The sequence below is a fragment of the Natator depressus genome, chromosome 10 (assembly GCF_965152275.1).
Source record: "Natator depressus isolate rNatDep1 chromosome 10, rNatDep2.hap1, whole genome shotgun sequence".
Lineage (NCBI taxonomy): Eukaryota > Metazoa > Chordata > Testudines > Cheloniidae > Natator > Natator depressus.
Window position 1 is genome coordinate 82,343,379 of NC_134243.1, and position 23,678 is coordinate 82,367,056.

Consider the following 23,678-nt stretch of genomic DNA (forward strand, 5'->3'; position numbering starts at 1 on the left):
TGAACAGGAGCAATGCAATCAGTCCTGCAAGCCAAGTCCTTTCTTCTCTTCATTCACACACACAACTCCATTGGTATTAGTGACTGCTACGTATGCCTGTTATCTCATGTAAACACTTTAGAGCATCTCTTTCCCCTCATATAGAAGCACTGTGCTTTCTCCATACCTAGATATTTAAGACTGCACTAAATATAGTTACAAGTAGGTACAACCCAGTCTTTGGTTGCACAGAAAAAAGATGCTGGGCCCAAGTCACATGCAAATCGCAATGTACATTCAGGGACATGGAACCGGTATAATAAATAGTTACAACCCTTCCTTTCTCTGAAGGGCTCTCCATCATAACGGGTTTTGATTCCAGACTCTTGATGAATAAAACAATTGCTCTCTGCAATAGCATGTAAAGCATTTAGGTCTAAGAACAGAGCTGTGATCAAGCATGCCTCCTGCCTCCCCTCAAGAACCTCCCTGAAAAGATAGTCAATGGGTGGTAAAAGCTCGATTTGAGCAGCTACTGCAAAGAGAATGATTGTTGCAAGATAGGAACCAACAGGAAAAGTACAAATTTGCCTTTCTGAGTGGGAGCAGACTGCTTTGAAATAACGTTGTGCAAAGCAAAAATGAACCACAAACTGAATCTCTCATCTTCATGTGATGCTGGCAGGTTTTATGACAGCTGAGCTCTAACTGAGATTGAAAACCCCTGACTCTCTCTACATGAGCCGCTAGCTGATTAGTTAAATCCCAGTGGCCTTGACCTTACATCTCGGTCTCAAGGTGCTTAAGCATGTGAACCAGTATTTTTTCACTTAAAATTCTCCCTTGGTGGTAAAGTTGCCAGTGGTCAAAAGTTTACAGTCAAGACATTGTGATTTTATCTGTGGTTAACTGTTTTGCAGCCCAGTCACCGAGAAGTGTTGTTATCAAACAGTGGTCCACTTGGCAGCCTCTGCTCAAAAGAGATGCAAGACTGACAGAGAAGCTGTATTCCAGATCAGTGCCAATATGCATTTGCAAAGTTTTTTGGGTTTCTCAAGCTCCGAGGTCGAAGGTGTTGCAGGTCAGGCTTGAGGTGCTTTTGCAGAACTGCATGGAGACGTTTGGAACTCAGCCAGTGCTCAGTCTTCAGGTCGGGTGAGATGAGTTGGCAAAGCAGGGTTGAAATGCTTGCTCGGTGCCTGTTCACATGATACCTGGCTCTAGCCAGTAAAATTAATTCAGTGTCCCAGGAGAGCTAAATTCACTGATTAACACTTTGAATGAAGTAACCTGGTACCGACAGACCCAGACCTTGTTGTCTTACGTCCTCATCAGAGATGGACAATGGCTCACTGCATTGTCACCAAATCATTGATTTACCAAACGTAATTCACCACTTTATATTTACAGTTTGAAAACTCACTGTGCACGTGTACATCTGGCACCACTGTCCTTTCCTCTCCCTTTGACCTCTTCCTAAGTTCACTCCGGGGCTGAGTCTCAAACTTCAGCACCTTTGGCACCTAAAACGGCCACCTGGAGTTCGAAGTTTGGGCCTCCACCCTTCACCATTTTCATGGACTCAGAGCATAAGGTCAGAAAAGACCAGGATCATCTCCTGTGACATGCTGCATAGCACAGGCCCGAGAATTTCAGCAAGTGATCCCCTCGCCCAACCATCAAGCCCATCGATTCTCTTGGAGCTAGGGCATGTCTTTGAGACACAGACCTCCATTTCTTCCTGTGTTCCCTGAGTAGTAAAGCAGCTTCATTTTATATTAATTTTTCCCATTAACAGTGTCTCCCCTCCGCTTCCCTGACCTGCTCTTTGACACCCTCTGTGTCATTGCATAAACTGATCGCTCTGCCTTAGAAAAGCCTCCATCCTTTTCTATCCATTGATTTAACTGATTGAAACGAATCAAGGCTGACCTTTGCCCAGATCCCTCTTTCCTTTCAAATATCTCTTATTTTGTGCCAATATCTGAACAGGTCTTTTCCTGTTCCTTTGCCTGATGGTTATAGGAACACTCACATTCAACCCCCATCTGCACTACACAGTTAGTGGACATAAGGCAGCTACGGCCTTGCTCCCACCGATGTAAGGGCCCTACCACACTGACATCATAACTCCACCTCCATGAGAGGCACAGGCTCATGTTGGTGTAGTTAGGAGGACGCAGTGTCCATTGGCTGTTGGAGCTGTGAAATGGACAAGAAGGCCTGGCTGCACCCCCTGCTCCTGGCTGGGAGTAGGAAGGTGAGAAGCCTTGGAGGGCAGCTTGGCTCCTGGTGGGGAGAAGTGCGGAGCTGAGAACTCTGGCTCTCAGCCCCCCTTGTGCTGCTGTTCAGTCGGTGGGAGCGCTCCTGGTAGGATGCACACCACCCACGGAAGGAGGGTAGTGTGGACATCAGCCAGCGCAGTAATTATTGCAGTGGCTGTAGGTTGACCTAACCTAGGTCGATTTAAGATGTAGTGTAGTCATGCCTTTTGGCACAGTGGAACCTCTCCACTCTACTGCATTGGAGTTACTTCCTTTGCTAAACTGATTCATTGCCATGTATAATGAGGCTGGTCCTGGCGGGACCCAACTGAGAATGGCAATTCAGGACAAATTGCTTCAAGCAGGGCAGTTACAGCCCAAGGCTGGGGTTTCTATGCACACCAAGGCAAACCAATCCAGCCAGACAGAGAAGACTTTGGTTTTACCCCACGCCTGGCTAACCACAAGTCACACAAGCAATTCCCTTGGACAGTCCAGTTTCCCAGTATCACCACTAGTGCCACTCGTTATGGGGACAAATGGTTATGAAAACCAATACCCCAGTAAAAGAAAAGAGGCTATCTCGATCCCAAAGGACCAAGCCCCTGACCCAGGTCAATATACAAATCAGATCTTACCCACGAATCACGCTGTTGCCAATCGTTTAGAATCTAAAATCTAAAGGTTTATTCATAAAAGGAAAAAGATAGAGATGAGAGCTAGGATTGGTGAAATGGAATCAATGACATACAGCGATGGCAAAGTTCTTGGTTCAGGCTTGTAGCAATGATGGAATAAGCTGCAGGTTCAAATCAGATCTCTGGAGTATATCCACAGCTGGGGTGGGTCATCAGTCCTTTGTTTAGAGCTTCCGTTTGTAGCAAAGTCCCTCCAGAGGTATGAAGCAGGACTGAAGACCAGATGGAGGAGCTGCAGCAGCTTTGTGTAGTCTCTTGCCATGTGGTCTCTGCTTTCTTTGTCCCAAAGACAAGCTGCCTATCCCATGGCCTGGAAAAACCTCAGAGTTCTCTCCATAGGCAGGTCCCTGCATGCCTTGCTGAGTCGCAAGGCGTGTCTGCCTTCTCTTAATGGGTCAGTTGTGTAGCTGATGGTCCTTAATGGGCCACCCAGCAGGCTAGGCAGAGCTGACACCAACTTGTCTGGGGTGTCACCCAGAAGCATAGCACAAGTTTGAAATACAGACAGTATTGAGCCAATAGTTATATCTTTAAATACCAAAATGATACATGCATACAGATAGCATAATCATAACCAGCCAACCATAACCTTGTCTTAGACACCTTATTTGACCCCCTTTATACAAGATTTGGTGCCACTACAGGACCTTGGCTGCAACAATGATCTGTACGGTCCCGGATTATGTCAATAATGTCTCACAATGTCAAAGTTTATGACCATTCCACTTCCAAAGAGCCATCACCTTTGCCTCTTTTGTAATCCAACGCCGTCCAAAATAATCTCCATCAGCTTCAGCTGCTTTACTCATTACTAACCCCTGAAGCAATTCCTCACACTCTATGATAAGGGCCTCAACGGCATGCCCTAGACTTGGAGTATTTGCTTCTTCCAGTTTGAGTTCCACCGTTGTTTTCATGGAACATGATGCCCATTGCTGTGCCAAGGGTGAGATGGACAGATGCAGTCGCACAACCCTGCTTTGTTGCACTTTCTTCTTTCTGAGATTCTTGACCCTTTCAAAATAGGCCCACTCTGGCACTTACCATGTATCTATGCTCTCACCTTCAGGAATCTTCACACATTTATTTAGCATCAGATTTTGAGCCTCTTACTGCACACGTTTCCCTATATGCTTCAGTGGGACTACGTAGGGGATAAGATGCTAATCAGTGTGTCTAAGGGGATCACAATCTGGCTCTTAGCAAACCTATTCTTGCTGCATCTGGAAATTAGAAAAGAAAGCAAGTACTGAGACTAAGCACAAACAAGCAAACCTGTACGTTTGACAAGAGAGGATGCTAATTTTACAAGTGTTTGAGTATATGATTTCTGAAATCCTGTAGTTTCCAAGATGCAAGGAGATCAGGTTGAGCTTAGACTCTTGTTTGCTTGGATATTTTTAAAAATCCTAATTCTACAGATAACTGGCCTAGCTGCCCTCTCTGTTTTTAAAACCCTCCGTGGATTGGCTCAAGGTCCTGATCTCACTCTCTGTGTCGACTCTGTTTGCTTTTCCTGTGCACGGTCTCACTTCTGAGAGTCAAGAATCTTCTGCTCCTGCTGTCTGCATCAGCTTTCCTGTGTCTCTTGGCTCCCTGTGTAAGGCTGCATTCTGTGACTTTTCCTGGCGTGACTTTTGTTTCTGTTTCTGTCATTACCTATTAGGTTCCATGAGTCCCCTGAGTAATCAGGCCATTTACAGAATATTTCACATCCCCACTACATGGTAGGAATGTTCTTTCCCAGCGGTCTGGTCATCATCTGATCTCCCGTGATCCCAAAATCAACACTTCTCTTTCACCCAAACGCTGGGGCCCTGGGTTTCTGTAGGACATTTTCAGTCTTGCACCTCAGCCCTGGAACTGTTCAGCAGTTACTAAAACTTTTTCCACAACAGCAGTCTCAGACCTTCACCTCAGGTCACCTCCACTCTCCTTCAGCCTTCCGTTCGTCTCATTCGCCCCGTCAGGAGTTTACGGTCACATAAGTTGATAGTATTGATTCTAGCCTTGAAATGTTTTGTCAGCACACTCGGAATATGAACCAAATCACAAGAGAGAAAGGGGCTTGCTATTCCACAGACCAACATGAGAGACATTTAGAAAACCACTGAGCGTCCGAGAAGGCCACCCAGCGAGGGAAGCCCAGCGTAAGCGAAGGTTGAACAAATGTTTTGGCAGGTGTGGTGGATGAAGGGAACTTAATGAAAACCATTGAGCGCTGCCGATGCTCATGGAACTGCCCCTGTGGACGCCTCGGGTGGAGTCGATGGAGCTTCCGGAGATATCTTCAATATCCAGCAGTGTTGCTGAACTGAAAGGCAGGTTGGAAAGGTGGAGCTGCAGAAGGCCTGGGTGTCCTTTCCTGGCTCCTCGCTCGTGGTGTCTCCCCCAAATACCAACCTGCTTTATCTGTGTTGTAGGTTGCAGTATTCTTTCCCTTCCTGCCCCCCAACGTTCTTCCATTACGTTATCTTGGCAGCATGCCTTGCACTTTGCTTCTTAACTAATGACAGGTTTCAGAGTAACAGCCGTGTTAGTCTGTATTCGCAAAAAGAAAAGGAGGACTTGTGGCACCTTAGAGACTACCCAATTTATTTGAGCATAAGCTTTCATGAGCTACAGTTCACTTCATTGGATGCATACTGTGGAAAATACAGAAGATGTTTGTTTTTATATACACAAATCATGAAAAAATGGGTGTTTATCACTACAAAAGGTTTTCTCTCCCCCCACCCCACTCTCCTGCTGGTAATAGCCTATGCAAAGTGATCACTCACCTTACAATGTGTATGATAATCAAGTTGGGCCATTTCCAGCACAAATTCAGGTTTTCTCCACCCCCCCCCACCCCCCAAACCCATTCTCCTGTTGGTAATAGCTTATCTAAAGTGACCACTCTCCTTACAATGTGAATGATAATCAAGGTGGGCCATTTCCAGCACAAATCCAGGGTTTAACAAGAATGACTGAGGAGGGGGAGGGGGGAAGGAAAAAACAAGGGGAAATAGGTTACCTTGCATAATGACTTAGCCACTCCCAGTCTCTATTCAAGCCTAAGTTAATTGTATCCAATTTGCAAATGAATTCCAATTCAACAGTCTCTCGCTGGAGTCTGGATTTGAAGTTTTTTTGTTGTAATATCGCAACTTTCATGTCTGTAATCGTGTGACCAGAGAGATTGAAGTGTTCTCCGTCTGGTTTATGAATGTTATAATTCTTGACATCTGATTTGTGTCCATTTATTCTTTTACGTAGAGACTGTCCAGTTTGACCAATGTACATGGCAGAGGGGCATTGCTGGCACATGATGGCATATATCACATTGGTGGATGTGCAGGTGAACGAGCCTCTGATAGTGTGGCTGATGTTATTAGGCCCTGTGATGGTGTCCCCTGAATAGATATGTGGGCACAGTTGGCAATGGGCTTTGTTGCAAGGATAGGTTCCTGGGTTAGTGGTTCTGTTGTGTGGTATGTGGTTGCTGGTGAGTATTTGCTTCAGGATGGGGGGCTGTCTGTAGGCAAGGACTGGCCTGTCTCCCAGGCTTTGTGAGAGTGTTGGGTCATCCTTCAGGATAGGTTGTAGATCCTTAATAATGCGTTGGAGGGGTTTTAGTTGGGGGCTGAAGGTGACGGCTAGTGGCGTTCTGTTATTTTCTTTGTTAGGCCTGTCCTGTAGGTGACTTCTGGGAACTCTTCTGGCTCTATCAATCTGTTTCTTGACTTCCGCAGGTGGGTATTGTAGTTGTAAGAATGCTTGATAGAGATTTTGTAGGTGTTTGTCTCGGTCTGAGGGGTTGGAGCAAATGCGGTTGTATCGCAGAGCTTGGCTGTAGACAATGGATCGTGTGGTGTGGTCAGGGTGAAAGCTGGAGGCATGTAGGTAGGAATAGCGGTCAGTAGGTTTCGGGTATAGGGTGGTGTTTATGTGACCATCGTTTATTAGCACTGTAGTGTCCAGGAAGTGGATCTCCCGTGTGGACTGGACCAGGCTGAGGTTGATGGTGGGATGGAAATTGTTGAAATCATAGTGGAATTCCTCAAGAGCTTCTTTTCCATGGGTCCAGATGATGATGTCATCAATATAGCGCAAGTAGAGTAGGCGCATTAGGGGACGAGAGCTGAGGAAGCGTTGTTCTAAGTCAGCCATAAAAATGTTGGCATACTGCGGGGCCATGCGGGTACCCATAGCAGTGATGCTGATTTGAAGGTATGCGTTGTCCCCAAATGTGAAATAGTTATGGGTGAGGACAAAGTCTCAAAGTTCAGCCACCAGGTTTGCCGTGACATTATCGGGGATAGTGTTCTTGACGGCTTGTAGTCCATCTTTGTGTGGAATGTTGGTGTGGAGGGTTCTACATCCATAGTGGCCAGGATGGTGTTATCAGGAAGATCACCGATGGATTGTAGTTTCCTCAGAAAGTCAGTGGTGTCTCGAAGGTAGCTGGGAGTGCTGGTAGTATAGGGCCTGAGGAGGGAGTCTACGTAGCCAGACAATCCTGCTGTCAGGGTGCCAGTGCCTGAGATGATGGGGCGCCCAGGATTTCCAGGTTTATGGATCTTGGGTAGTAGATAGAATGCCCACCTTGATTATCATACACATTGTAAGGAGAGTGATCACTTTAGATAAGCTATTACCAACAGGAGAGTGGGTTTGTTTTGGGGGAGGGTGTGGGGGGGGAGAGAGAACCTGGTTTTGTGCTGGTAATGGCCCAACTTGATTATCATACACATTGTAAGATGAGTGATCGCTTTGCATAGGCTATTACCAGCAGGAGAGTGGGGTGGGGGGAGAGAAAACCTTTTGTAGTGATAAACACCCATTTTTTCATGATTTGTGTGTATAAAAACAAACATCTTCTGTATTTTCCACAGTATGCATCCGATGAAGTGAGCTGTAGCTCACGAAAGCTCATGCTCAAATAAATTGGGTAGTCTCTAAGGTGCCACAAGTACTCCTTTTCTTCTTAACTAAGCTCCTCTGGGACATTTTCCTCCTTACTTCCTTATAGTCTCTCAGCATCTCTGTACTCAGTAATGTAATGTCTCAGTAGGAGAGTGCTTTCTTCATCCAGGGCAGCCCATCATCTTTGGACGCACCATTCCTTCTCCCACTCCTGAGGCTGGATTCTCCCCACTGTGCCCTAGGCATGGGTTTCTGCGGCTGGTGTTAGGCAGGACACTTAGATTTCCTGATCCTTGCTTGTGGATGCAGTGATTAAAGAGGAGAGGACTCTTGCTTTGTGGGGACTGAAAGGTTACACATCTGTTTTTTCAAAGATTACCCTCCCTTTGTTCAGAGCCATGGTACTCTGTTTTCTTCTCCCAGGTTTGTGAAGCAGTGTGACTCTTTAAAGGCCCCAACATGCTTCTTTTGAAGTCAACAGCAAAACTCCCATTAATTTCAGAGGGAATGCAGCGGCCACTTCTAGTCCATCAGAGTTCAGAATTCCTTAGGATACTAACATTGGGATAATGCCGCTTACCTGGGGGAGCAGCGCTGTCATCCCACCCAGTGCAATGTCACAGAAATCCATAGTAGTAGTTTGCAGTTGCTTTTGATGCCTTAAACTGCCCACGTCCCTTCTGATGTTAGGAGGAGAGTGAGTTCATGGCTCGTTTGGCCCAATCCCGTTATTCTGGCTGTCGTGGTCATGGGCTTTGTCTTTGTTACCAGGCCTGGTAGCTGGATGCTCTGTTGGTGGCACTAGGCCCCTGGGAATTGTTAGGAGAATTAAGAGCTTGATTCGCGGTGCAAGGATTTCTCATGCGTCTGTCCCAGGGAAGGCCAAAGCCTGTGGTGCCTGTTAGCCATTGCAGTCGCTCACCAAACAAGCCAGTACAAATTGGTTCGTAAAAGAGGGTGAAATAAAAGACGAGGCCTGTCACTTACTGGCATTGCCCTGAGATGCAGGGGGAGGCCTGGCTTGGGAGTGAACCGGCCGGCATTGGGGGACAGCGCTGCAATTGCTCTCTCTGGTCCAATGTGGTGACCGGACAGTAGGCAGCAACCAGGGCCTCTCTGTTCCCCCTCTCCAGGCTCCTGCTGGGAAGAAGCTGCAAAGGGATGGTTGCTGCTGGTGAGGAGTGTAATCCCCGCCCCAGCTAACCCTACCCCAGATATTCCCAGACACCCTCCACCATCCCTCACCTACCCAGCGCCCCTTGACACCCTCCAAAGGCCCCCCCAGACTCCCTCCAGCATTCTCCCGCGTGCCCCAGCAGAGCTCCCCAGTGCTGTGCAGCTCTGTCCTGCCTCAGGCCACATGTGTGTGAGGGGGAATCAGTGACTCCCTCTCAGCCATGAGAAAGGGCACAGGGGCATGGAGCAGCCCCGCACGTGGCATCTTTGAGAATATGGGAAAGGTTTTTGCTGGTGCTTTTCCATAAAGAGTTTCCACAGAGGTGTTCTACCCCAATTGAAGATTGTCAAAGATAAGTGGAAGGAATGGATCCAGTGTAGAGGATACACTAACCAAGGATAAACTATGTTCAAAAGGAGACTTTCCAGATTCTCTTTGAATGACACACTCTCTGCGCTAGCTAATATTTATTTTATATTGTCAGTAAAACACTGTGTGGATGTCTTAAAAAAATAAAAGCATGATTGGATGTATTGGAATATTCCTGCTTTCTTCCCTATCCACCTGGAATATTACCTTTTCTAGATTAGTTGGCTCATTTAGGCCTTTGTACAAGGCTGCAGTTTTCAGTTCTTCTAGCAGATATCTATGTTTTGGAGGATTAATCACTTTGCAGACAGCCAATGCCCTGAGCAAAATTTTCTCTTGTTCCTTGTTAATATTCAGTATGAAATGTAATGTCTCCAAGGACAAAGATCTTCGGGTTGCTTAGTATATCAGAGTTCATTATCATGTTAATCCTTCTGATTACTTTCTCCCAACAGGGAATATATATATATGGACAGTTCCATAACAAGTGAATTAGAATTATTCTGTCTTTCTCGCAAGGCCAGCATTTATCATTTCCCTTTCTGACAGTTTTCATTCACAGGCCAGAGTTCAGGAAGATCTGAATATTATTTTATTTCGGATTAGCTGTTGTCTTTGATGCGGGGAGAGTTTGCTTATCTTATGCATTTTGTGCCAAATTTTACCACCTATCTTTCTTATATTTTAATTCATTATTCTATACGTTTATTAGCTTCTCTACTTTACTGGAGCGGGAGAAGTGTATAGATGGGTGCGGTGAACTTTGTTTTGGGTAATGATTCTGGGAAAGTCATAAGCCTGGGTATTTATTTTTTAGAGATGATTCAGGTATGAGGGGGATATTGTTCCATTTCATATTTATCTGCTTGTCATGCATTTTAGGGAAGGATTTGCCCATGGCTGTTTTTATCTAATTTCTCATATTTAATTATTTCAAAGGCGTACACAGTACAATATCAAACTGTTCTGTGGACACTTGAAGTTCATTAAAAAACAAATTAAACAGATTGTTTCATCGTTGCCGGCATATTTTGATACTTAGTGTTATTGGCAACCACTTCTCTAGGATGTGTGCTTTGTACAGTGATTATTACTTGTTTAGCGGCACTCCTGGGGGCTGCAGGGAGTCCTCCTCGCCCGCGCCCCCAGGAACTCACAGTGTAAGAAGATGAACAGCAAGCATCAGCATAGAAGCATAAAGCACCAGGGAAGAAAGACGGAATCATCCCCTTGTGATACTGGAAATGTGTGTGTGTGTGTTTATTTTAAACAAATAAATCATACACCAAGTAGTGGACTAACCCCCAGCAGGAAGAGGGGAGGGAAAGGGCAGGAGGCTAGCTTAATCATAAAAGACATCATCTTGCCTATGGCAGAAGCTGATCGAAGGTGCAGGAAGCGTCACAGAAAGGCTGGGAGAGCATGTCAGGGCACGCTCGCTTTCCTGGTTAGCTGGCTGCTTTGCTGAACACATTGTGAGAAACTGCCTGTAGATTCAGAAATAAGTCGGATTGTTTCTGGATCCGCTAGAGCATAGATAAGCACTGTTACCTGGTGCCAAGGAACACATTACCACTGTGTCCCTGGACAAATCTCTGCTAGTCTCCCATCTTTCAGCAGGTCCTGATCTATGGGTAACTGTCTAGTTAGCCCACGGAAGCTTATGCTCAAATAAATTTTGTTAGCCTCTACGGTGCCACAAGTACTCCTGTTCTTTTTGCGGATACAGACGAACACGGCTGCTACTCTGAAACCTGTCTAGTGTGTGTGGCTCACAGTGCTGTCTAGTGGACAGAATATCAGTCCTGCTCTGGCATGGTTGTGATAATCCTATAGCACTATGGCCTGCAGAAAGGCCAAGTCTCTTAATACAGCTACCAGCTAAGACAGTTTCTCCTTCCGTTGGGCCCAGCTTGTGTTTTTTGAGCAGAAGCTCTTGCATTCTGTTCTGTCTGTTGACTGTGAAGCCCATGTGGCCTTGGAATAGTTACACTAAGTGTGTGAAATGGCCCATGTGGTGTGTCTAGGACACACAGGCTGTAACTGAAGGGTGTGTCCCATGTAACTGGGCATTGCAAGCTATGTAGGTGACAGAAGATCTGCTGCATGTATTGGATGTTGGGTAAAACAAACTTAAAAATAACCCAGCTGATAGTGCAGGGTACGTATAGTAAAGTCAGCAGAAAAGTGAAATCCCTGCAGAAGGGGCTTGGAGAGATGGCAAATAAGGGCATGCTAATTACAACTCACTGTCTCCCATAATCAGGGAACTACAAGGAAAACTTGGCACTCTTCAGCATTCCCCACTGTAGATGTGCTTTATTAGCAGAACTCTTAGGGAAGGAGAGGCAATATGATCCTGTGATAAACCCATGAACTTGGAGTCAAGAGACCAAGATTTTATTCCTGGCTCTGTGCTTCTGGGCAAATCTTATAACTGCTTTGTGCCTGTAAAGTGAGGATAATGAGACTTCCGCAGCATTTTAAAATGCTTTGAGACCTAGAGATAATAAGTGATTGTGACAATCAGGGTCCAGATATCCGCGGTGCAGAACAAGCGGTCTGAACCCCAAAGAATAAACAATTGAATCAACTGACTGTATGCAATCTTATTATACTATAAGAGTGTATCAAGTAAGGTCTTTATGAAAGCCCGTGACATGCTGGTTATGAAGATCATTAAGAACACAAGAATGGCTGGCTCAGAACAATGGTCCAGCTAGCCCAGTATCCTGTCTTCCAACAGTGGCCAATGCCAGGTGCCCCAGAGGGAATGAACAGAACAGGTCATCGCCAAGTGATCCATCTCCTGTTGCTCATTCCCAGCTTCTGGCAAACAGAGGCTAGAGACACCATCCCTGCCCATCCTGGCTGATAGCCATGGATGGACCTATCCTCCATTGCATGATATGTGTATGGGTGGTGTACAAAGAGTTATGTATGTGTGCAGGAAATACATTCTTAAAATACGTTTTGGGGACAGACTTGGTAAAGAGGCCTGCCTTAGACAGAGGTGTGTGGATTTACCTGTCTGAGTCAAGGTTTGTAACAAGACAAGGAAAGTACATTTACATAGAAGTTAAACAAAGCAATCAAGCTAACAAGCGGCAGAGGATTCGGTTTAGTCAGCACACCAGCAGACAGAATCTGCACCCCAGGAAGTGTGCCTTTCACCTGAGGCAAAGACAATGGACTTTGGGAAATATAAGGGGAACACAAAGACGTAATTATCCATCACTCAGGGGAGACTGAGAACAGCGCCCTTGGAACCTGTGAACAGTGGATCCTCTTGGCCTGAGGGCAGGAGGCTGATAATTTGCTGCAAGTGAGAAACTGTTTAGACAAAGATATCATAGAATCCTAGACCCCTAGGGTTAGAAGGGACCGCCAGGGTCATCTAGTCTGAGCCCCTGCCAAGATGCAGGATTTGTTGTGTGTAGAATGTAGCCTGCTAGAATTACATTTAATCACTAGAAAGCCTATGTTTTGTTTGTACTATTTTCTGTTTCTGTTATCTCTGTGCAGCGTCACTAAAGTTTCTGTTCTTCGTTAATAAATTTATTTTTAGTTTTACTGTAAACCATATCAGTGCTGTTCCATTGAATGAAGTGCGAGTCCTCATTTAAACCAGCTGACTGGTGTGTGCAGGGTCTCTTTGGAGGCAGCGATATTGATAATTTCTGTGAGTGTCCAGTGAGAGGGAGTGGATGCTGCAGAGAGACCTCTCTGGGGATCTCGGGAATGGGGGTTCACTGGTTGTTATCTGCCAGGCAAGGTGAAGACGGACAGAGTTTCAAGGAGTTTGCTGGTGAAGCTGGCAGACTGGTGTGGCAGGGAGCTGATGCAGTCTACAAAGCTCACTTTTGCTAAGGCAGAGGGGTAACACAGTGGCTTATGGGTCTGCGTTGCATTGAGGAGAGCGTCATATTAGTCTCTAAATGCAAATAATTATTATTAATGTTGATTAATACAAAATATAAAGGAATAATATGGAGAAAATGCCTAGGTTGCATAGATAGAAAATTAAAAATCAAGGCACAATCCCTTTATAAAAAATACAACAAACCCTGCTGAAGAAGGGTTTGGGTTTTAAACTGTGTTTCAAACATCGCTAAAAATCCTGTTCCTTTTTTAATTCTGAAATGTTAATGGAAGATTGACAAAGCTCCACATTAATGAAAATGCAGCTAATCCCCAGCTGAGATCTTCCGCAGTGCTGTGGACTAGCAGAGACCCATATCACTGAAAAAAGAAAAGGAGGACTTGTGGCACCTTGGAGACTAACCAATATAGTTGAGCATAAGCTTTCGTGAGCTACAGCTCACTTCTTCGGATGCATGCAGTGGAAAATACAGTGGGGAGATTTTATATACACAGAGAACATGAAACAATGGGTGTTACCATCCAGACTGTAACGATCAGGTAAGGTGAGCTATTACCACATCAGCCACACTATCAGAGGCTCGTTCACCTGCACATCCACCAATGTGATATATGCCATCATGTGCCAGCAATGCCCCTCCACCATGTACATTGGCCAGACTGGACAGTCTCTACGTAAAAGAATAAATGGACACAAATCAGATGTCAAGAATTATAACATTCAAAAACCAGTCGGAGAACACTTCAATCTCTTTGGTCACTCGATTACAGATCTAAAAGTGGCAATTCTTCAACAAAAAAACTTCAAAAACAGACTCCAACGAGAGACTGCTGAATTGGAATTAATTTGCAAACTGGATACAATTAACTTAGGCTTGAATAAAGACTAGGAGTGGATGTGTCATTATACAAAGTAAAACTATTTCCCCATGTTTATTCCCCCCTACTCCCCACCCCCCCACTCTTCCTCAGACGTTCTTGTCAACTGCTGGAAATAGCCCACCTTGATTATCACTACAAAAGGTTCCCCCCCAACCTCCCGCTCTCCTGCTGGTAATAGCTCACCTTACCTGATCACTCTGGTTACAGTGTGTATGGTAACACCCATTGTTTCCTGTTCTCTGTGTGTATAAAATTTCCCCACTGTATTTTCCACTGAATGCATCCGATGAGGTGAGCTGTAGCTCACGAAAGCTTATGCTCAAATAAATTGGTTAGTCTCTAAGGTGCCACAAGTCCTCCTGTTCTTTTTGCAGATACAGACTAACACGGCTGCTCCTCTGAAACCATATCACTGAATGTCTACCGAAGCCGCTAAACGCTCTGTGATAATACACGGCATTACCACAGATAGCAGGGCTTTATCTTGAATGGTTGCATTGCATTGCGTAAGGCTAGCAAAGGGCTCTGTTTAGCTTTGGCTTTGCTAAGCGGTTTTGTAACTTTTGTAGCTCACTTCACTTTCAGGAAAAGTAAATTTTTTATGAACCATTTATAAATTTCCTTTTTCCCCCGAGCTTTTTCTTGAATTCAGTTGCTAGAAGAAAAGTGAGCTCTGCAGGAATGTTGCCAAGAAAACCTAAGTAAGGGTGCCTGTTTCTCTGATTGTAAGTAATATATCCTCCTTCGATTTTTAAATCAACTATTCGTGCAGTAGCATCAGCCGCAAAGCACAGAGCCTGCTCTTGAAGGGTCTTGTAAGAGGCACTCTTTTATAATGGAGATTCCCTGCAGGGCTTTGCAAATACCCCCTGCAGATCCCTGCAGGGAAACTAAGCTTTTCAGTAGGATGTGGAATCCAGATCTATTCGCAATTAACATCTCTTTGGTGCTTTAGACTGACTTGCACCAGATCTACTCACAGTGCTTTTCACTGGCATAAGTCCATTGACATTAGTGGAATTACTCCTGGTTAACAGTGATGTAAATGAGAGGAGACTCAGGCCCATGTACTGCGCTGATGTTCAGTGATCTCAACACACGTCTCAGTCGAACAGGCTCTGATCCAGCTCCCAGTGAAGTCAATGTGAGGGACTCATGGGCTGCAGTGCAAGCGGGATCAGTCCTGAATGTGCTGGACTCTGATGGGACTCTGGGGCTCAAACCCACAGTACTTACTAATGATTTATTGCAAGCTCCTGCCGGCATAAGTTCCATATGCAAAAGCAAAACTTCAGTGCGTGCATCACTCAGACCATAGATCAATCCAGGGCAGTTCTGCAAAGCAGCACTGTTCAGGGTCACTGAGTTGAGTCGCTCCCAGTTCCAGCTTGGAAGTGTAACTACCCAGCTTCTCATTTGCCCAGGCCAAGCTTGACACCCCTGGTTTTCAAAAGTCCACTCAACAATGCCCAGGTGCAAAGCGAGAGCTAGCGTATTGATTTCCAGCTTATATGAAACAATCAGGATAACTTAAATTCAAAATTGGTCTTATTTATATACAGCAAGTAGAGGTTGCTCCTTGGCAAAGCAATATCTTTCCTCTAATGAGGACGATTGTGGAGGAGTTTGCAGATCGCTGAATAAAATAAACTGGAATGAGATGCATCACGGTTATATTGCAGCCTAATGAGAATGCGGCGTGCCAGTTTAAACAAGAGCAAACATGGAGTCATCCCAAGCTGGCAGGAATGAAGGAGAGAGAGTTTGAATTAAAGGATGCCAGTGTGGGCACACTGATTGGCTTGTATGGAGAGAGATTTTCAGTATCTCTACACTGTAGACATATAAATTTGAAATTTAATTCATAAAAACTGTACACTAGCAAAATGTAAGATGAGATGTCATCAACCGCCAGGACTTGTAACGCTGGGAGTGCTAAGCAGAGAAAGGACTGAGGTGTGTTGCTGTCGGGCTCAGGAAAGCTCTGAAGAAGGCGTTTGTGTGGCCCTCTCAAGGGTTCCTGTTCTGTAGTGGGATCTGTAAAAATGGATCTTTGTGTCTGCATGGCATTTGTCACAAGACTAGGGGCATAATTAGTAAATGAATACAAGTTGCCCTGTATTAATTGGTGTGTGCAGAAAATAGCTTATGTGATGACCAAATAAATTATTGGAATAGTTAGAAATTAAACATAGTTCTTAGAGCCCTGCTGTGACTCCGTGAGTTTTTGGAAGAAAATACGGGCAAAACTTTATTTTGACACATTGCACAAGTCAGTTGAGACAGCTCCAATAGGAAATAACATGAAGGACATTGAGCATGAAGGAGATTTTTCTTTTCACACTACAGTGTCACGGTATGTGGGGTTTTCCCATTACCACAACTGTAATTTACACATTGCAGGGTAGTGAAACAATCTGAAAACTTCCCCCACCCCTCCTCTGCCCCAATGACTGTTCCACTTTGGATAAATATTGAAAGAGTCATTGGGCCAGCGAGAGAGACCACCACTTCCTCCTGGAGTCATTGGACCCGCTCCAGGAGGTGTGGGCAGAGGCCACCCACTGGACATATACAGGCCTCTGAATGTCTGTCTACGCCCTGTTTGAGAACTGCTCTGGGGTTAGGTGGGAGATAGGCATGTGGACACCTATTGGGAGCCCCAGTTTCTGAAACTCTGGAGTCGCACCCACACCTCCTTGATGTCCCAGCTTAGCTCTGTCTGGTCTTTCTTTCCTCTGCCCCACAGTGGATGCACCAGACAGATTGGCTTTAGTTAGGAGTACTAGGAAGTACTAGTATGCAATCAAATGATCCCTGTTTCTCAGATTAGCAGTCAGATTACTACGAAAGTAAATTTGGTAATTGCTTCCACTTATACTCTATGGACATTTAATGACTGAAGTTCAGTTCAGATGTGTCCTGACAGCTCCAGATTAGCACCGATGTACTATTTTACTGCTCTGAGCTTAATGCAAGACCCCTAACCAATGACTTTACTTTTTGGCCTATTCAAGGCAGGTCCTGTTACAACCAAGGTGGTCAGGGGAGAAAAGTCTTTGTTTTCTCAAATAACTTGAAATTCATGCAGCCTAAAGCCTTTAAAAACACTGAACGCAGACAGGATTTGTCAAGCTGCTGATGGTTTTCCTTGATAAAAGGAATTCATCCAGCCCCTTTTCCAGCAGCAGCACCCTCCAGTGATATAAAGCAAGAGATTGTAATTGCTTTAGCAAGTGAGAACAGGAGAAGTTCCCCTCTGTGGATTTTCAGCTGGCACAGAGATGCTCTGTGTTTCTTAGCTTTTTCTGCAGGCTATGCACATTACCAGGTGCCTTGGGATATGTCCATAATGGTAGTGGAGACACTGGACTAGTGGTATCCTTATCAGAAGCTATTCAAATAGTATCTTTGCCTCTACAATCAGCTGGCATTTCTGATTAGATGTCAAAGATGTTTCCAACTTAGATATCTCTAAACCCTGATGTTTCATGAGTGGTTTGAAGAGGTGTTTCACTTAGAACTCTTGAGTCTATTCTGGGTGAGGGTGGAAATTTAAACCAATTGCTGTTTATAGCACACAGTCTTAATCCCAGAGGATTCCTTCAGTCCCTGCTTATTTACCTGCATGTCACGCACCAGATTTGTCAACCACATCTACAAGCACAATAGCTTGATTTTATTCCTGGATGGGAAGGGGACCTCATCTTCTCTGCCAGAGCTCTGAGCATGTCTCTACTTTCTATCCCGAAAGCGCCATGTGTTGGCCATCGTTCTTTGAGCTAAGGAGAACTGGTACTATGTTGCTGGAACATGCCAACGCAGTCCTTGATTTGAGGAATGCCTTCCTCTTTACAGGGGCAGCTCAGGGCCTTTCAAGGCACTCACGACCGCCAGCAACCAACAGAAAAATCTAGGATCTGAACCCTGGACTGGTGTTTTGTGTGTCATATAAACTTATACCTATGGATCTGTGCTTCCAATGAATCGTGTGCTTAAGTGCTTTGCTGGACTGTGGCTAGAGTACTTAGCACCTGATAGCATCCAGCCCTAGAAGAGCTGCCTGGTGCAGATTTTTCATGAAAGCAAGATAGCTGCACATTGTGTCTATTAATGTGGCTAGTTGAGATCATGCTAAATATAAAATTGCAATGGAGTTTTCATTTCAAAATGAACTATAGCTTCAAGGCTCAGATAAGTCATATGGGACCTGGATTTCCATTACTCAGTATTAGTCTTCCCATTTCTCTTGCATATATTAATAACTCAGCTTTTTGTAATAATGATCTCGGTTTCCTTTTCAGAAGTAAGTGTGCTGAAAATCTAGCTTGCAGCTTGAATTTTCTCTGCTGCAACATTCCTCTTCATCTCTTAGATTAATGTTTTAAACTGTCTGTGAAATAGAGCTAAGCAGAAATATTGGCCTGCATTATCCTGATCTTGTTATAGAAATGCTGTCCTAACCAAAAAATACTGTCATCTGGGTAATACAATGGCGAAGGGTGTTTATAGTTCTCTGCTCACTGATTTCTTATTCACATTCTTGATGTGTGAATTCCAACTTCGCAGGCGCTGCACTGATTACCTTGTTTGTTGTAAGGCCATCTGGGAGCAGCAAGCGATGACGGTAGGTTTGGTAGGGTTATTTTTAAAATTAAACAAAAATATTTTTTGTCTGAAACCCTTTTATAAAAATCCTCTGTATTTAATGCATTATGAATGTTTGAATGGTGTTAAATTTATCATTCTGGCAGAGGCTTGTGTCTTCCTTGTCCTTAATTAGGTTTCAGAGTAACAGCCGTGTTAGTCTGTATCTGCAAAAAGAAAAGGAGTACTTGTGGCGCCTTAGAGACTAACAAATTTATTTGAGCATAAGCTTTCATGAGCTGCAGCTCACTTCATCGGATGCATCTTCTTGTCCTTAATTGTGGTTCATTGAAGAGTGTTTTCATGTAAGGAATCGCAGACAGATGGCCCTGTTACAGGAATCAAAGCAGCAAGACTGGGTCCAAATAGGAGACATTTTTCATGGAATTACTGTGGTTTTTGTTTTGAATAAGTCTGTGATTGTTAGTGGGTGCTTTCTGTCAGAGGGTTGGTTTCTTCGTTTGTTCAAGTCCTGTTTGGGGATTTGGGATCGGACACAGCACTCATATTTGTCCCCCTCCTCTTAAATGACTTCATCCATGAGCCTTTCGTCTGAGTAACAGGCAAACAGGAAAAGGAAAAGGTGAAATGGAATTTTATAGCGTGTTTTGGCCAGGTCGTAGGCATTGTTCAGGTAATGGCATAATTGCGTTGAAAACTAGCATAATTTTCCCATTCATGCTCGTTCAGACAAATAGAGGGGATGGGAAATATTTTCAGAGGCTTGTGGGAGCTGCCATGTTGGGACAGATCAGATCAATGGTCCATCCACATTCTGGTATCCTGTTTCCAGCAAGGGCCAATCCAGGGTCGCTCCAAGGAATGTGAAAACCTATGTAAACAACGTGGCCAGTTGTGCAGAAGTGATCCCTTTCAGATGCTGTGACAGTGCACTGGTGGAGTGCAGATGACACTAGGCAGGGTCTGCCACACCAGGTGTGGCCCAGTGCGATAGCAACAAGTTGCTTTGCTTCTTATCCCCTTGCAGGATTCTGGCAGCATGCTATCTCTGGCTGGGAAGATATTAATTTCCCTCACATTATGGCAGGAATGGTTGTGCTTTGCTCTTCATGGTGGGATCTTCAGTATTCAGATTTTTATGAGGATCAGGTCAGGTGGGGGAGAATAGGTCACAGATGATCAAAATCCCCTGGGCACATGGACCTGGCAGGGAAACAATGCATTCTGTTTAACGGAATAGACATTCCTAAGTAAAAACTTCCGAGGTAGGCAGTGAAATACTGCTGGTGGGGGGTAATGTAAGGGTATGTCTATACTACCCGCTGGATCAGCGGGCAGCGCTCGATCCAGCGGGGATCGATTTATCGTGTCTAGTCTAGACGTGATAAATCGACCGCCGGGTGCTCTCCCATCGACGCCTGTACTCCAGCCCCGCGAGAGGCGCAGGCAGAGTCGACAAGGGCGCGGCAGCAGTCGACTCACCGTGGTGAAGACACCGCGGTGAGTAGGTCTGAGTACGTCGACTTCAGCTACGTTATTCATGTAGCTGAATTTGCATAACTTAGATTGATTTCCGCCCTCCCCCCCAGTGTAGACCAGGCTTAGTCTTTCATTTATACATCTGCAGTCTATTTAATTTTGCTACTGAAAACTGGCATAAACGGTCTCTGATTCAGGAAACATGTTCTTTTCTGTTCAGGCCAGCACTTAAGCATGTGCCTAACTTTAAGCTTAAAATTAAGCACATGCTTAAATGCTCTCCTGAGTATGGATGCTTTCCTGAATTGGGACCTAAGTGAGCAGAAGAAATATCAGATACTGAATTCATACTGACCTAGAGCTCTGACATGGAGGTATTTAACATAAATTGGCACATGAAAGGTTTTTAAAAACTAGTTCATGGATTAAAATTAAAGAAATGGAAACTCTAATTCAGAGTTTAAGTATCCAAGAGACTCTTGACATTCTAGAAGTAATTTTTCAAAGTAATTTATTTTCTTAAAAGATTTATAATCCTATGGAGAAAACTCCCGTGATGAGGCTTGAAGACAGAGATTATTGTGTCAGTTAAGAATAAATAGGATTATAGATGGCAAAGAATTAGTCTTGAAATGCGTATGTTATAAATATGCGAGGATTGCACTTGAAGTATTAAGTAAAATTGTGAAAATAAGCCTACAGTTACCCGGCCTTCTTTGTTGTTGTCCTTTGGTGGCCTGGATAAAATTAACACGTGAGTTACTTCATGCTGTTTTTCATATATTGCAGTGGTTATAGTACATGCTAGTGAAAGTATTGCCTAATGGTTAAATCAGGGGACTGGGTATCAGAACTCCCGGAGCATATTCCTGATTCTGCCACTGCCATACATTCTGACCTTGGGAAAGTCATTTAATTAGCACTCGTTTTTCAGGTGGTTGATTTCATTGCTATCTTAGCAACAATGTCTCTGCAGTGAGAAAAGTGACTACAGTATTCCTTCATTTGAGCAAATTGATTTTCCTGTTTGTTTCATAGAGATCTGTCCGTGTGACACACAGGACATGGCTATTCATTAAAATCCAGATCCTGCCCTCAGATATACAGCTCCCACGGGCAGCCATGCATGCAACTCTGAGGGCAGGACTTCACCCATCGTGAGCATCCCTTGCTGAAGAAGGATGTGCAGACATGCAAACTGATCTGGAGAGCTCAAGAGACCCTTTCTGAATAGTAACTAAGACTGAATGATTAGGTTTCTTTGCTGGGTCTTTGCAGCAAGCAATCTCCAGCAAATTACAAGAAATGTATTTGACAGTGTTTGTGCTGAGGGGTATCTTGCTGCCTGGGTGATGCTATCACTTTGCAAACCTGCCCCAGAGATCCAGCATAGAGGATTTTCCAGAGGGACTGTTTGGGCTATGTGATCTCAGAGTAGAATGAATATCTGCACAGTGCCTGCGCTGGCAGCATATATGCCCAGACTTAGCTATTCCTTTTCTTTTGTCTTTCTTGAATTCTGTTTCTCCTTTTCTTTAATTTCTCCTGGTTAATGAGTCTGTTACACTACCTGCTGCATTGTGTGAACAGGCTGGACAGACAGCATTTGGGAAAAGGTCCAAAGACATTGGGCTAGAGTTTCCATTGATTTCCTGCCTCTCCTTGGACTGGAGCTTTTGTGAGCTCAGTATTGTGTTGCCTATTAGAAGTGTCTATGTAGCATTCTTTAATGTACTTTAAATCAGGGTTGTTTACTAGACTAGCTTCCTGAGCCGTCCTGTCCTTTGGTTATTCAGAGGTGGCTCCTGAGTTTTGGCCTGCTGTCCCAGATTTTTATGTCACAGCTGAGAGGTGTGTTTCTGTTGCCTTCCAGCATCCTCCTTGTGACTCTACAAGAAGAGACAGGTCTTCATCCTGGGGCAGGAGCTTCTCTGGAAGACTGGGCTGCAGCTTCTGGTTAGAGAGATTAATAGTGTAGGAGAACTGGGTCCATTTAGCTGGGGATTGGGAGATTCTGGTCATCTCTTTATGCAGGGCCAGGAACTGTGTCAAGCTGTCAGTACTATGAATGAAATGGCACCTGCCTTAGTGCCAGTGTTTCTGCCAGGTAAGCGGTCAGCAGCACTTTCCTTCACTGTGGAAATGTCCATGCTTCATATCCACTTATGTCAGACAAGTGAAGTTTTCAAGTGGCCAAGAACTAACCCCGGTTTTACATTTTTGTTTATCTCGGCACGGATGTCAGAATTAATATGTAGGGCGGTAATACAAACTGATGCTTGTGCTTTTCGCTCCCTTTGTTGATCGCTGTATCCCTGCTAGGACCCTTAAGAGCCACCCAGTTTTCATTGCTTGACATCCCTCCCTCACAGGCAAAATCTGTCTCTCCAGGATTGTCTTTGAAATCCGTCCGCACCATTCCCTAATCATCTGGTCATGGCTGAGTGAGGCAATTCCTATCCCTGCCAGGCAACGTATGCAACCTCTGCCACACTTCTAGCACTTGGTGTCCTGGGAAGCTCCAGGTTAGAGCAGGGAATTAAACCCATGACTTTCAATTGATACTGCAGAATGTTACCACTGGGCGAGCTCAGAACAACGTGAGGTTAGTCTAGGGTATTTCGGCGCTGCTGGAAACCTTTGTCCGCAAAGTCAAATATGGTGTGCTGTCAGCGAAGGTGAGGATTTTTGTTTCGATGATCACCTCTTTCTCTCCCCAGGCCCAGAAAAAAGGCTTTCTAAAATGAAAGCCATGGAAGTCTCTCCTCTGACATTTGTCTGGAGATTGGCCATAAAATTGTTTAGATTGTAATTTGTGGATTTTAGCAATTCATTTCGGAGAGAATCTCTACCGTCTGGTGTCAAGTGAATGGATGGAGAGCTAAAATCTACCTAATGACCTGCTTCAAATTAAACTCCTTGGGCTACAGTCTCTTCTCTGCTTGAGGAGCTATGCAGGTAATTTTTTGTTGACAATGAAAACTCTACCCAAGGCCTGACACTGTAATAATGCCTGTAGTCGAAGCAGGATATATTTGTCCTTGTTTGGGTTTATAAAAGGCTTTTTACTCAGTGCTAAATAACAGGTCAGTTGTAAAATGTTTAAACAGATAAATATTTATTTCAAGGTGCAGACCAGTCTAGATTTATGATCTATCAACTCATTTTCTCTGTTTTAATATATACCGAGAAGATGTGCCACATTTTAAATCTATGACAGTACAGAATATTTACATGGAGTCTTTCAAAAGCTCTTCTAAATTCTGCACCTTCTGTCTGGGCACTCTTTCTAGTTGCTAAAACTGTACGTGCCTGCAATGAGACTAGTGAAGGGGATGGCGGTAAGATGGAAATAACTCAAAAGCTATCAGACGACAGCTGCAATGCGAACGCTCTGCAGAGAGAAATCGATCCCTCCTTAAGACTTGCTTC

General features: G+C 44.5%; 1 protein-coding gene across 6 annotated transcripts in view; it reads left to right on the top strand.

Moving 5' to 3' along the window:
• The window catches only part of FRMD5 (FERM domain containing 5), a 323,210-nt gene that overhangs the window by 142,743 nt on the left and 156,789 nt on the right, over nt 1–23,678 (top strand). The window contains exon 1 of one of the 6 annotated variants that reach the window (XM_074966675.1): nt 18,771–18,786. The exons of the other annotated variants lie outside the window; for them this stretch is intronic. Coding sequence (XP_074822776.1) covers nt 18,781–18,786 — 6 coding nt within the window. The 5' untranslated portion in view covers nt 18,771–18,780. Of the gene's footprint in view, nt 1–18,770; nt 18,787–23,678 lie in introns of those variants that run through there. 6 annotated transcript variants of the gene reach the window in all.